Source organism: Neoarius graeffei, chromosome 9 (assembly GCF_027579695.1).
Source record: "Neoarius graeffei isolate fNeoGra1 chromosome 9, fNeoGra1.pri, whole genome shotgun sequence".
Lineage (NCBI taxonomy): Eukaryota > Metazoa > Chordata > Actinopteri > Siluriformes > Ariidae > Neoarius > Neoarius graeffei.
In genome coordinates, this window is record NC_083577.1 from 73607832 (window position 1) to 73623611 (window position 15780).

At 42.0% G+C, this 15780-nt stretch overlaps 1 protein-coding gene across 2 annotated transcripts in view; it reads left to right on the forward strand.

Moving 5' to 3' along the window:
• Nucleotides 1-3346: 3346 nt before the first annotated feature.
• The window catches only part of usp37 (ubiquitin specific peptidase 37), a 35409-nt gene continuing 22975 nt past the window's right edge, over nucleotides 3347-15780 (forward strand). For both annotated transcript variants that reach the window (XM_060930253.1, XM_060930254.1), the window contains exons 1-5: nucleotides 3347-3482; nucleotides 6727-6977; nucleotides 7268-7433; nucleotides 7541-7635; nucleotides 7728-7843. In XM_060930253.1, the coding sequence (XP_060786236.1) occupies nucleotides 6804-6977; nucleotides 7268-7433; nucleotides 7541-7635; nucleotides 7728-7843 (551 nt within the window). In that variant the 5' untranslated portion in view covers nucleotides 3347-3482; nucleotides 6727-6803. The remainder of the gene's footprint in view (nucleotides 3483-6726; nucleotides 6978-7267; nucleotides 7434-7540; nucleotides 7636-7727; nucleotides 7844-15780) is intronic.

Here is a 15780-nt window from a genome sequence, read left to right on the forward strand (position 1 = left end):
CCTGTGTCTGTATGGGTTTTCTCCCACCTCCCAAAAACATGCCAGCAGATGCATTGGCTCAATAAATGAGTGTGTGAATGAATATATATATATATATATATATATATATATATATATATATATATATATATATATATATAGTATGCATGGTGCTCTGCAGTGAACATCTCATCCAGGGTGTAAAATTCATCTGAGTGTTCCCAGGATAGACTGGATCCACAGTAAGACTGAAGAGGATAAAGATGTGGGAAAACATGTTATGGATGTATTTTTTACTGGCCTTTATTAGTCTCATCTCATCTCATCTCATTATCTCTAGCCACTTTATCCTGTTCTACAGGGTCGCAGGCAAGCTGGAGCCTATCCCAGCTGACTACAGGCGAAAAGCAGGGTACACCCTGGACAAGTCGCCAGGTCATCACAGGGCTGACACATAGACACAGACAACCATTCACACTCACATTCACACCTACGGTCAATTAGAGTCACCAGTTAACCTAACCTGCATGTCTTTGGACTGTGGGGGAAACCAGAGCACCCAGAGGAAACCCACACGGACACGGGGAGAACATGCAAACTCCGCACAGAGGCCCTCGCTGGCCACGGGGCTCGAACCCGGAACTTCTTGCTGTGAGGTGACAGCGCTAATCACTACACCTTTATTATATGACTACTTTATGAAAGTTAATTTAAAAGGCCCTTTATGGATGCTGTATTTAGGGATGGTATTGGATAGCAATGATCCAATACCATCCCTGTGCAGGAAAATGGGGTTCTGCGACAGTGAGGTGAGAAAGAGAGTGCAGGCAGGGTGGAGCAGTTAGAGAAGGATTTCGGGAATCATTTGTGATAGGAAAGTCCAGCAAAAGTGAAAGGTAAGATATACAAGACAGTAGTAAGACCAGCTATGATGTATGGATTGGAGACCATACCCTTAACAAAGAGACAGGAGGCAAAGTTGGAAGTGGTGGAGTTGAGGATGCTAAGGTTTGCGATGGGAGGTTGGACAGCATAAGGAACAAGCACATCAAAAGGACAGCACATGTAGACAGCTTGGGAATTAAGCTAAGAGAGATGAGACTGAGATGGTATGGGCACATCCTGAGAAGAGATACAGAGCATGTTGGAAGGAGAATGTTGAGGATAGAGCTGCTAGGCACACGAAAACGAGGAAGGCCAAAGACGAGATACAGTACATGGATGTGGTGAGAAAGGACATGAAAGTTAAGTCAAGTCAAGTTTATTTGTATAGCGCTTTTAACAATAAACATTGTCGCAAAGCGGCTTTACAGAATTTGAACGACTTAAAACATGAGCTAATTTTGTCCTTAATCTATCCCCAATGAGCAAGCCTGTGGCAACGGTGGCAAGGAAAAACTCCCTCAGAGACATGAGGAAGAAACCTCGAGAGGAACCAGACTCAAAAGGGAACCCATCCTCATTTGGGCAACAACAGACAGCATGACTATAACATTAACAGTTTAAACATGAAGACAGTTTTGTTGATGTTGTAACTCTTCATTGATGAAAACTTGAGTGCAAAACTGTTCATGACAACTGCAGTCCGAAAGTTAGCAACTCAACTGTAGTCCTCAGCCATAAAAGCATTACTGTAAAAGTCCAGAGCGTCCTCCAGGTGTAACTTTCAACTGTCCTCATGGGGCCGTCCTCTACAGAAGCGATGCAATAAAACTCCAACCAGACACAGGGCACCAGGATGGATCAAGCAGGTCCGAGGAGCAGAAGAGGTCAGCATGTGGCAGGATGCGGAAGACAGGGAGCAACGGAGACGAAAGATCCGCTGTAGCGACCCCTAATCAGGAGCAACCAAAAGAAGAAGATTGGATAGTAATGATATTTTAGTGCAGCGATGATACAACCTAGATGATACCACCTCGACGTAAAAAACTCCTTTCTTAACTTCAGACATGCAAGGGACCTGTTATTAATCAGCTAAGCCACGAGTTCCCAACCCTGGTCTTGGAGTACACCCTGTCCTGCTTTCCTCATCTCCTCTCATTATCTCTAGCCGCTTTATCCTGTTCTACAGGGTCGCAGGCAAGCTGGAGCCTATCCCAGCTGACTACGGGTGAAAGGCAGGGTACACCCTGGACAAGTCGCCAGGTCATCACAGGGCCGACACATATGCCGCTTTTCCACTACAAACGCGGCTGAGTCGGGCTGAGCCGTGCCGTGCTGAGTCGAGCTGAGCGGGGCTGTTGGAGTTGCATTTCGACTACAACCGCGCTGAACCGTGCTGGCTGGAAGTGGGTGGACACATTGGATGGAGTTAGTGAAAGTGGGTGGACGTCACGTGATGTCGTTAAGCAGCGCAAACAGTGACATCAGTGATCTTTTAAGCGGTAGTCTCACGACCCGAATAGTAAACAATAAACATGGAGGACATGGAGTCGTTAGTGTTGCTGGTCTTGGTTCTGTGGCTTGTTGTCACCGACAACGCGAACAGATACTGGCAAGAGCGTATAGATGAGGCGAGGCGCATAAGGCTTCAGAAATTCTCGTAATTCGTAATTCTTCTCCTTCCGGGTTTGCGGTGTTTACAGATCCCAGCGTGCTCGCGGGGCATGTGTGGGCATGTGAGGACACTCCTCCTCACCAATCAGTGCACAGGGGAGTGTCTCCTCATGCCCCCAGCCTCACTCGGCTCGCTTTGGCTCGCTTCAGCCCTACTCCAAAACCGTGCGAGTTTTAGGGGCTAAGCAGGGCTGAAGCGAGCTGAGTCGTGCTGTTTTTTGGTAGTCGAAACGCGAGCCGTGTCGGGCTGAAGTGAGCTGAAAAAGGGTAGTGGAAAAGGGCCAATAGACACAGACAACCATTCACACTCACGTTCACACCTACGGTCAATTTAGAGTCACCAGTTAACCTAACCTGCATGTCTTTGGACTGTGGGGGAAACCGGAGCACCCGGAGGAAACCCACGTGGACACGGGGAGAACATGCAAACTCCACACAGAAAGGCCCTCGCCGGCCACGGGGCTCGAACCCGGACCTTCTTGCTGTGAGGCGACAGCGCTAACCACTACACCACCGTGCCACCCTGCTTTCCTTACTTATTTCAATTCAGAAAGAACTGTTAATTAGTGAACTGGTTAAATCAGGTGTGTTGGTTAAACAGGGAAACACTATGATGTGCAGAGCAGTGGTTCTCCATGACCACAGCTGAGAACTTTTGAGACAAGAAATAATGCTAAAACTAAGTAGCCATGCTATATTTTCCTTATGGGCGGGAAAATAAAATAAAATAAAATAAAATCTCGCGTGACTTGGGGTATGTTTTCTCGCCGCCTATTTCCGGTGTGAATTTTCACATTCCCGCCATTACTCCAACAACAACATAACACTGGGCCGCCTCATGCCGGCAAAATTTAATCTACGGGACATAGCGAGACTATTTGAGAGAGTTTCTTGGGTTTATTATTTTTTCAAGAGTTTTCTCTGAGTTTTTTTAAGCCTGGGAAAAGGTATGTAATTGACTGTATGTCAAGAAACCAGCATAGTTTTCACACTCCTATTACTAGCAAGCAAATGAAGCGCCAATGAACCATTTAGCTCGAAGCTAACTTCTCTGTCTTCTCTATGGACTTAGCTAGCCAACGCTAACTGCTAGCAGCTAGCTACTCATCCGGGATTTAAGTTCTGTTTCTGAAACTCAGTCAGTTCTGACTGAATTTCTTTAGCAGTGATGTGGAATATTAGTAAATCCGCAGAGCACATCAAACAAAAATTTATCATTGGTTGGTTGACAAGTGTTTGCTTTTGCTTCAAAAATTCTCATGTACACTTCATAACATTTTACCTCGAAAGTGTGGAGTTAGCAAGACATCAGCTAGCTTTTAAGTTAATTGAATAGATGACTTTTTATTGTATGTTTTTGGTGCAAGTTATTTTGAACTGGTAAACCTTTCAAGAAACGCTTATGGGTTGTTTTACAATCAGGGTACGCAAGCTAAAAATCTCATTTAACACTTATTATCTTCAATATCAAAAGGCTTGACTAAATAAACTTGGTTGTTTATTGTAGCCCTGTGATAGCTCTATTTACCATGCAAAAAAAAATTGGTGATAACGTTATTTTTGGTGAATGTATGGCAATATATGTCATGTTTAGCAAAATTACTCGTGTCATTTAGAAAAAGTGCTTTTTTTTTTTTAACCACAGGTAGCTCCAAAAGGGATGCACTTAAATCATTCTTTATACCATAAAACAAATATTTGGTTCCATATCATTGGAAACATAATTAAGTTTTAATGTTGAATGCCAGTAAGTTTTCAGACTATTTTGATCAAATTAGTATGTAATTGTGTCCAAAAAAGTCCTCTCCGAGACAGCTAATTTTTCAATATAAAATAACATATATAAAATGATTTTTCATCCTAAAATGTGGTCAAGATATTGGGACATAAATATTAGAGACAACTAACACAAATCTTAGTCTTATATTTAAAAGCACTATGGAAGTAGTGGATTCTGAATTGTCAAAAAAAAAAAATGTCTTCTCCGAGAATCACTTCATTTGTTTCTCCCAGCCCTGCTTAAAGCTACACTTAATCTGGTTATAATACAAACTATTACACATGCCTATCTATCTGTTCTTTAACTTGTCCTTCACTTAAAAACTGGTACAAGAACCAGTTTGAATCAGTTTGAATTTTGGACCCCTGTGACACAAACTTTGTACCCTGATTGTAAAACAACCCTTATTCTCTACGTTGTGTTATAACATGACTAGTGGACTTTTTGTACTTGAACGAGCAGAGTCGTGTATGCACGCAAGTCAGATTAGTATAACAGCTTTAAAGGTTCGTAAAACATTACATTAAAGGATATGGGACATGGATTTTTACCTGGGCATAATTATGTATAAAGGACATAAGAAATGCCATCTAAATCACTGCAGGGCGTCAAAAATGTGAAAATCATCACATTATTCAAGTTTTTCTATACATCAGCGTAAAACAAGGATTCGTTAATGAGCTAGGTGCTCACGTGACCCGTGACGTCACAAAAACTTTCCAAGGAGCCAGCGCTTGGGAATCTAATGTAAACAGATAACCGAAATGGACACCATCGACAGTGATATTCCCGATGTTTCACAGAGATGTGAAGTTAGACCCTATCAATTCGAACTGATAGCTGGAAATTCACATGAACATAGATCTTGTCTTTACTCTGACGGGTCAGATGATTCTGAGAGTGAGAGTTCATTCAGCCCTCATGAAACTGAAAGCGGTCGGCTCCATAACACTTTCTGGTAAGTTAAAAACAATTCTGCTCAAAGGCTAATGATCTGTTGAAAGAAGTATTATTTTTGTATCATACATTGAAAGTTCATCATGGATCTAGCTAAAGTCCGTTGCAAGCTAGTTTTTTTTTGCTGATATTTTTCGAGATTGATTGAGATACAGTGCTTCCAGAGTCCGAGATGAAAACATTCAAAATGGCGAAACGAGTCAGAATTATGATAATCAATAATTGATACACCCAAAATTATAATACTAATCCTTACCTCGGCTTTCAGTCGCTTAGCGCAGAGGTCTTCAACAGGGGGGGGTCGCGAAATCGCACCGGATCACTCATATCAACAAAAATATTCCTGCCCTGTCCCCTGGCCTCCGTGCAGGGATGCAAACAGCGCGCCTTTCGGCGGATGCCGCCTTTTTCACGGCTGAATCGCGCAGATCCGATTTAAAAAAAAAAAAAAAATAGCGATGTTGGTTCATGGAGCATGAGGCATGAAGTGTAAGGATGAGAGAGAGGCGGTTTGGGTCGGGAAGCTGCGCGCATTTGTGCAGCCTGGCGCAGGTGTGCGTGGCTTCCCGATTTGAACTGTTTTTTTTTTTCTCTCATCCTTATGCTTCCTGTTTCATGAATTAATATCGCTCAGTACCTGAGTATTAATGTTGAAAGAATCCTCAGTGAAATGGTCCGAATACAGTTTGTGGGAAACAGTAGGTGCAAAGTTTTTTTTCAACAGGTGTTCTGTAAAGTTGTCCTACCAAGCCTACTGCGCATGCGCGAAGCCTACTGCGCATGCGCAGGTGAGCCCACACTTGCCTCAGCTTCGGGTCCTTGGGGAATGCAAAAAAACTTACTCCAGGGCATTTCCCATTGGAATTATTGCAACCATAAGCAGCACAATACACCATGATGTCCAATGTATGATGTCCAATGTACTTTAAAGACTATAAAAACAATTTTCTTGTCATCCACTTCTCCATTCATCTACCCGCTTGTGCTGTGCCCGAAAGTTTTTGTGACGTATGATCACGTGACAGCGGCTCTTCCGGTTGCAAAAAATGCATATCGGAAGTCGAGCAGAAATGCCATATAATCATCACGAATATAACGATTTGCTGAATTTAATAGATGATTTTGTATTTGTTGATGCAATTAATTCATATTTTTAATGGAAAGAAACTGATATGGCGTGCTTTTATGTTTCATGTCCCATATCCTTTAAAGCAGTGCAATGTTATTTCTGTGACCTGGAGTCTCAGTTGACGTTAAAACTCCAAAAGCATCCATGTTGGATAGGTTCAGCAATAATGCTGACCTGTGATGATTGTTGTTATTGAACATAAATTAATGCTTTTCTGTTATGGGTTTGTGATCGTATTGAAATGTTTGTCCCCATCATTTCAGACCGATTTCATCATGTGAATATTTCTTCACCAGGCCTTTTTTTTTTTTTCTCCATCATTAAGGCTTTTTTTGTGTAGGATACTGGACTCGTCAGTTCATCCTCAAAGCCATTTCAGCACCCTGTCCGCTTGCCACACTAATGGCCGTTGCTTTGCCGAAGCTGAGCAGTGGTGGCGCTGTCCGCATCCGCTTCACCAGCTTGGACGTGGGCACAACCAAATGGAGAGAGGGAATATTTGAGGTCCATGAGAGAGACAACAAAAGCAATCTGGTGTTGAAGTTTAACAGTGGTGGCGCGTCAAAACATTTCCAGGTATAAATCTTGGTTGGTAATTAGAAGAGTACCATCACCTCACTTTTAAGACAGCAGTGGTTAAAGCGCTGGGTATCTGATCAGGAGGTTGGGAGTTCAGTGCCAGCTTGGTGGTGCTGTGGCTTGTTGGGCCCTCTCTGCTCCAGGTGCGCTGTATCATGGCTGACCTTGTGCTCTTACCCCAGCTTCCTAATAAACTGGGATATGTGACGAAAAGAATTTTGCTGTGCTGTAATGTATATATGTGACACAGACATCTTTTCTACACTGACCTGTTTTTGTTTTTACAGTTGAACCACAATGTAAAGAATGTTGTCTTGGGGCCCATCCATAGTCAGAACCGCCTGTCACTGACACTGAAAGACTCGAGTGTTGTCGTTTTGGAAAGACTGCCTATCACGGTCGCAAAAAAACTGAAGGAATATCTGGAGATGATTAAACAAGGGAAGCAAACAGGTGCAAACATTTAGTTTTATTTACTTTTTTAAATTTTTGCTATTCAGTTGAAGATGCTATTTAGGGGAAAAAATAATTTTATCAATGTAATTTATTTATTCATTTAGCTTATAAGGCAAATCAGGGAAGTGCCAGTTTTGGATTAGTGCTTGGGAACCGAACAGCACAGAATGATCCAGGGTTATCTTCATCAGAAAAACAGGTAGCGCTTCTTTACTAACTTTTTAAGGTAAAACATGTCTATTTGCTGCCTGCTGGTTTAACTCCTCCCCCACCCCACCCCGTAATGTCAAGATGACCCCACGCAGGTCGAGTTTGGATAACAGAGAAGAGGGCATGCCACGAAAGCCTCTTGGGAGTCCAAGCAGAGTCACATCAACACCTGTACGCGGTGGACTATCAGAAAACAGGTTTGTTGTGCTCTCTAGTGTGATGTCAAAAGAAGCTGAGAAGTGTTTGTACAGTGTAAAAATACACCGGTGGCTACTACAGGTCTGTACATCTTTTGTACAGAGCAGCCATTTATTTGGAAGTGAAAACTGACCATGCCAAATACTTTTTTTTTTTTTTTACTTAACTGTTTATGTACGTCTTGGCTTATTTTTACTTATTTATTTATTTATTTTTTAGATTCTTAATAATTTTCTCTCTAAATCAGTTTTGGCCAATTACCATTTTGCAGCCAGCTCTCCCCCATCATATGACAGCTTCCAATTACTGAAGGTTAGGGTTAACGTGCTTCCTCAGAGATGCATATAGCCAACCTCTGCACCTTTGAAACTGCTGCTTATACTGTTACTTTGTATGCAAAAGTTTGTGCACTCCTGGCCAAATTACACTTTTTTTTTAAATAAACAACAAAACTCTGCAAATGTTAATGCACATGAATGTTTTATGAACTGTAATCATGGCCTGTGCAAAAGTTTGGACACCCTTCTAGTTGTAAAGTCTCTGAACTCGTTAGGTAGGTCAAGAATTGTCATTGGGAATAACAATTTGAGTGTAATAAATGCTCGATCGTCAACTGTTGGCTTCTTTTAAAGGAGATATGCAGAACCTTTATTTTTAAATATGTTTGAGTGAATAGTATCTCCATCTCTGACTCTTGTATGCTGCATAAATGGGAATAAAATAAATATATATTTCAGAGTTAAAATCGACCGCAAAGTTGGCATTTGAGCTGCCCTGCTGAGCCAGCCAGCCCTGAGTGTGTGATGTCACAGCGGTAACTGGTTTTAAGGCCGAGGCCTTTGACAGCGATAGACCGAAGCCAGACTCGGCAGGCGAGAGTGGTTGCAATGGCCTCTTCATTTGGATTTATTGGAGATTCTTCGGATTCCTCAGATAGTAATGCATCTGACTGTGATAGTCTTGAAATTGGAGTGTGTGTACATGCTACTGCTATACACGTAGAACCGTATCAATTTGAACCATCGGGAAGTGAATCCGATAGTAACACGTCGGCCATGGAGGCCCACATCTTATGAAATAAAGCCAGAGAACAAAGCGGTCTAGAGAAATGGATGGAATTGAACTGACCGTCTCATGTGGCTCTCATTAAAACAGGATAGGTGTTTATAACTTATGCAACATACATGTACATGCATGCATTCTCACTGATAAAACGTAAAAGGCTAATTAAATAATGAGATGAACTGATGCAATCACATTCTGAAGCAAATTAAATAATCTTATACCGGTAACTTAAACACACAATACAAGTTACATGCATTAATCTAAATGCAGGTAAATGACAGTTTTGTTTTTTTTTAAAATCCAAATGAGTCGGAGCTTACCCGTCTGTTCTCGCTTCTTGAAGGCCGATCTAGTGGCCGATTGTTTTTGAAACAATCTGACTTTCAGCTGTTCGTTCAGTTCTCCGTTCATTCACTTCTTCCACATAAGGGTGAGATGGCAGCAATATCCAGTGCAGAAATCAGACTGCTGCTCCACTCATTCACTTTTCTTCATACTGTGTACTCCGCCATTACTGCTGGGCTCAGGCAATTACTAAAACCCAGGACGGAACGGGGTGTCACTGGTTTTAGCAACAACTGCGGGGAGGTCACTACCCGAGCGATATGTCCCGTCCTGGGTTTTAGCAACAACCCTCGGCTCACTCTGGGAGGACTGGTGCAACTGAACTCACTTTCCTTTTAAGATAAATAAATAAAATACTTGTAGTTTTATTTAATTGTTAGTATTTCACCCTCTTTCAATACGGGCTTATAGCCAGCGCTCCTCAACAGCTCAGAGGTTTCGTACAAGTCTTCAGTAAAATGTGCAGAGCAGAGGAGAGACCACTTCGTCAGTGTCCAATGTGTCCGTGAACTTCTCGCAAAACGCATCCAAATCTTTGCAGTTTGAACATTCTTGGGCCATGAATCCAACGTAAATCCACCTTCTGTCATGTTACTGTACCGGCCAGCAACACATCTACGTGGCATGGCGATAAATTAGCTCAAAATGTAGGATCAGCGTTCCAGTCAGCTCTGTGTTTTTAGTATAGCGGAAATGGCGATGAGATCAATACACTTCCTATTATGATGTTACGGACGTCAAGGTCATTCACTCAGATGACTACCTATATAAATCACTTTATTTGGAAAAATTACTGTATTAGATTTATTATTAACGCTTAAAACTATTCCTGTGCCATTCTTGAGGTCTCAAGGCGTTTATAAACGAAAGTAAGGCCATGGTTCTGCGTATATGCTTTAAATACACCAATACAAGTTACATGTATTAATCTAAATGCAGGTAAACAAGAAGTAGCGTTATGTAACCAAATGAGAGCCGCATCTTACCTGTCTGTATTCTTGGTTCTTGAAGGCTGATTGTTTTGAAACAGTCTGACTTTCAGTTCTTTGTTCATTTGCTTCTTCCACGTAAGGGCGAGATATTGCTGTTGAGGCAAGCATATCCAGCTGAGAAATCTGAGGACTGGTTCACTCATTCTCCCCATACTGAGTACTCTGCCATTACTGCTCGACTCAGACTCCGGGAGAACTGGTGCAACTGAACTTACTTTCCTTTGCTTGTAGTTTTCTTTTCCTTTAATTGTTGGTACTGCACCCTCTTTCAATATGGGCTTGTAGCCAACGCTCCTCGACAGATCAGAGGTTTCGTACGAGTCATCAGTAAAATGTGCCCGTGAATTTCTCGCGTAACGCGTCCAAATCTTTGCAGTTGGAACATTGTTGGGCCATGAATGCAACATAAATCCACCTTCTGTCATGTTGCTGCACCCGCCAGCAACACATCTACGTGGCATGGTGATAAATTAGCTCAAAATGGAGGATCAGAGTTGCAGTTAGCTCTGTGTTTTTAGTAAAGTAAAAATGGCGATGAGACTGATGGCCTTCCTGCTGTGATGTCACATGTCAAGGTCATTCACTCAGACTGCTACCTGTATGAATCCTTTTAATCGTAAAATTTACTATATTAGATTTATTGTTAATGCTTAACTTTTCCTATGCCATTCTTGCGGTCTCAAGGCATTTATAAACAAAGTGAGGCCATGGTTCTGCATATCTCCTTTAAGCAGCTGACTGATCTGAAAATGAAGCTGTTTGATACCTACAAAGCAGGGAAAGACTATAAAAAGATTTCTTCTGGCTCATAATTTCCACTGTCCAAAATGTCATTTAAGTAATGGCTGTTAAAGGGAACTGTGGAAGTCAAGGTAAGGTCTGCAAAACCAAGAAGTTCTATCAGAGTTTTCCTGTATGCTGGGCAGAAAGGCAAATCAGAAATCCCTATATAACACAAAGGACCCACAGGAAGGGTTGGCTGCTACAGGGGTGGTGGTGCATTGTTCTGTGCATTGTTGCTTGCACAAACATGATCTTTATCCAAGAGTCATCAGGAGGATGCTCACATTAAGACGTCATCACAAAAGTTATCCTCTGATGTATGCAAAACAGAATCTAAACAAGTGTTGCCAGGCAAAATGAACCTCGCTTGGCAGCACTTGTTTTATACCTATATGTTGATAATGGTAATATTTCTCAATCATCAACCGTCAGGTTATAGTCCTATGAAAATCCATGACCTTGAGTTTGACATTTCAAGGTCAAAGGTCATGGCGGGAACTGAAAGCCTGTATGGGACTTCTTGTATGTTGATAATGGTAAACATCTGGCCATCATGAACCATTTTAAAGTTACAGCCCTTTGAAAACCCACGACCTTCAGTTTGACCTTTCAGGATCACTCAAGGTCAAAGATCATGGTGTCAAATGAAAGACCATATGACACTTCCTATAAGTTGGTAAAGGTAAATATCTGTCTACCATCAACTGTTTTTTCAAGTTACAACCCTCTGAAAATCCGTGACCTTGAGGTTGACCTTTCAGGGTCACTCAAGGTCAGAGATCATGGTGCCAAATGAAAGGCCATATGGTAGTTCCTATTATGCTCATAATGGTAAACATCGGTCTATCAGCAACTGTGTTTGAGTTATAATGGAAAATGTTATTTTGACCGAAAGGTTGACCTTTCCGGTGACCTTCACCTTGACCCAGCTACCCTGAAAATTTAATCAAGTAATCTAAGGACCATTGCCAGCCTACCCTGAAAATTTCAAGTCAATCGGTGCAACCGTCTAGATGCTAGATTGTTAACAGACAGACATAAAAACCGCACTTTGACCTTGTGATTCTTTCTTTCTAAAATGCCTCTGGCTTATTACCTCGCCCGCAACGGAGTAAACGGGCGAGGTAATAAGCCAGAGGCATTTTGGAAAGAGCTGTGGCCTGAAGAATTAAAAATGGCCACAATCCCCAAAGGTATGTTTTGAGAAAAGAGGGATTGTATTTGTTTCATCAAACCTCTAACTAGCTATTAACCGTGTGTGTGTGTGTGTGTGTGTGTGTGTGTGTGTGTGTGTGTTTTCAAAGTTGAGTGGCAGCCAGTGGCACAGGAAACATTGCACAACTAGATGGAAGAATGAATTCCAGTAAATATCAGCTAATTCTGGAAGCAAATGTGATGGTCAGTCAAGAAACTGAAGCTAAAGAGATTTGCTTTTCGAACAGGGCATTCATCCAAAGCATGGCTCAAAATTCACCATGATCTACTTTTAAGAAATGCAAGCTAAAGCTTTTGTAATTCTCCTCCTAGTCCCCTGACTTGAACGTGATTGTAAATGTGTGTGTAGAGTTGTACGTGCAAGATGACCCAAGAATGTGAGAACTAGAAGTGCCCTGTGTAGAAAGGTGGGTGAAAATTCATTAAACAAGAATAGATGGACGACAACCTGGCTGCAGAAAGTGTTTCCAAGCTGTGATATCTTCCAAAGGAAGTATTGGTAAATAACTGACTTTTGCACAAGCCAGTTGTGAGAGTTTTTTTTTTTCTTCCCCCCTTTTTAAGTCTGTAGGAACTGCATTAATATTTGTAGGATAAAAAAAAAAAATCATATCTCTCTTGCTGGGCGGCACGGTAGTGTAGTGGTTAGCGCTGTCGCCTCACAGCAAGAAGGTCCGGGTTCGAGCCCCGTGGCCGGCGAAGGCCTTTCTGTGTGGAGTTTGCATGTTCTCCCCGTGTCCGCGTGGGTTTCCTCCGGGTGCTCCGGTTTCTCCCACAGTCCAAAGACATGCAGGTTAGGTTAACTGGTGACTCTAAATTGATCGTAGGTGTGAGTGTGAATGGTTGTCTGTGTCTATGTGTCAGCCCTTTGATGACCTGGCGACTTGTCCAGGGTGTACCCCGCCTTTCGCCCGTAGTCAGCTGGGATAGGCTCCAGCTTGCCTGCGACCCTGTAGAACAGGATAAAGCGGCTAGAGATAATGAGATGAGATCTCTCTTGCTGGCAGAACAGTGAAATATATAATTCAAGTAGGGGTGCACAATAATTTGCATACAATTGTACATGAGTTAAGACGCCTACCACTGACTAGTGTTGTCATGATTGATAGGACAGTAATTTTACTTCCTTGGACTCCTGGCTACAGATGGCTGTGGAATCAAGATTTGAATTTATAATCTCTGGATGGATAGAACAAATTCTTTTCTGTTCTGCCACTTAGGAGCCCCCAGTTTAATTTCTTATGCTGTTGTCACACCACCAGCTGCTTTTATTATATAATTTGAAACCTTCCATAGTTTAGAAAGTTGGTATGATTTGTGTGGATCTGCAATGGATCACAGAATTTATCGCTAGTTATCCTCATTAATTCGTGTCTGCTCTGTAGAAATGCATACACATAATGGATAATACAGCTGTACATTTGCACATTATTATGTAAATTTACCTCCTGGGATCAGTGTATTGTTATACCTCGTAAGGTTACAAGGTTAACCCCCCCCAAAAAAAAAAAAAAAAAAATAATGCTCATAACTAGAGTACCGTAAAATACCAAATAATAGCCGAGTTCCAATTAACCGCCGAGTTCCCTTTAACGGCCGGGTGTACGCGTGTGTTGTGACAAATAAAGGCCGGTTCCGAATACTCGCCGGGGTCTAAAAAAAAAAAAAAGCGTCCGAACGTTCTATCTAGAATCTTGAGGCCCAGCACTTTTCTGGTTTTCTGGTGTTTAAACGATTTTGCATTGCATAGTTTTCTCCCGAAACAATATGAATGAATGAATGAATGAATGAATGAATGAAATTATTTCTATAATACTGTTTACAACATTTTGTTACGTGATAATAAACATGCCATTTCAATGTTATAATCTTGGTCTACCGTAATATTTCTTGAGGAATGCAACTCCGTAACTTTTGACAGATGTCTTAGCCACCCCTTTGGGTATACCCAACGAAAGCCAGCGTGTGTGGTGACATTGAGGACTGCGGGTTTCCAAGGTTGGACTGCTGCTTCTGTTAAACGACCTAAATTGCCGAATGCATGCGTCAAAGCACACACTGAGTTTTATTAAAGACCTTATACCATTTCACTTGCCCTTACCCATTCGGATCTGGAAGACGCTTTACAAAAAAGGTGAGAGCGTTCTAACATGCATTTCAGTCTGCTCGCGGCCAATCTAATCCAAGGGGCCTTTTCAACAAGTAATCTGTCGTGCAAGTTGGGCAGAAGCACGCGTCAGGCAGGCAACATGTAGGCCTACAAGTCAGTAACCTATTCAACTAACTTTCATCCGAACTTTAAGTTTTCTACGGGGTCGAGCCACCGTACCAACTCACTCGGGGAATAGGCTCATATCGGCCAAATAGGGAGACGTCTTGGAGAGAAACGTGATGCAAGATGACAGTATGTAGCCACTGCAGGTCACTTATTTTTCAGCATAAGAAAAAACCCTTTGGTTTGACACTTCGCACCCTAATTATGTTGCTTCAACGTCGCGCCCTCCATGCAATTTCAGATTGACAGACATCGCGAAGCGCAAAGGGTGGAGGCTGCATGGGTGAGGGTGATAGCAAGTGACCATAACTTTACAGAGTAATTAAATCACAGTGCTGCGCACAGACAATGGTGTGGTTTCTTGATTATTTTGTAAAGCATGCGCTTAACTAGTCATTAACAGGAAAAGGTGTGTGATTTATCCTTTATCCACCCCGACTGTGCCATGCGAAGATGCATTCTGCGTCTTCAAAATTCCCCGAAGTCGGCACCGTGCTATCTGTAATCTAACTCTAAACAAACTGTAAGTTATACTGGTTAAAAGTAGGCCTATCTGAGAATGATTTTTTTTTTTCCCCCGTTTTGAGGTAGATTTTGGGGAAGGTGTTTGTGAAGAAGGAATTAATCGCCTGTTCCAAATAGCCGCCTAGTCTCTAATACGCGCCGGGTCTCTTACGTGATTGAGACAAATAATCGCCCGGGCTATTATTTGGTATTTTACGGTATCTAATTACTTTTGGTTGTAGACTGTTTGTGTGCAGCATCTAACGAAGACTGGATTGCAGACCGGCTATGAACTTTTATTTTACTTATTTTTAAATTGGTGAATTATGTAAGCTTATGCGCTCTGCTAGTTTTTTGTGTTCTACTTTCAGCAGGGTTCCCGCGGAGTCTAAAGTCTAAAATTCAGAAAGTTAAATTTTAGGCCTTAAAATGTCTAAAAAACACACATTTTCATCCCAGGTCTAAAATTTAATTTATCCAAGTCTAAAATTCTTACATCCGCTCAGTCCGTTCCTAGAAGTGCCTGCAAAACATTTAATAAAAAATGTGCCGGTTGCGTTGTTGTCTGCCTGCTAAAAAACTTCAATCACCGATGATCGCGGCAAGTATGCAACGGTCCAGTTTGTCCACTACGCCTACCGTAGTTCTACCTTCTAAGTTCCTGCCGAGTTTATGCAGTCTGTGGCAGTCAGAGAAGGTTAGTGGTTGTGTTGGCAGTGCGATGAAGAGTGTGGATAGCGTGTCGAATAATAGTGAG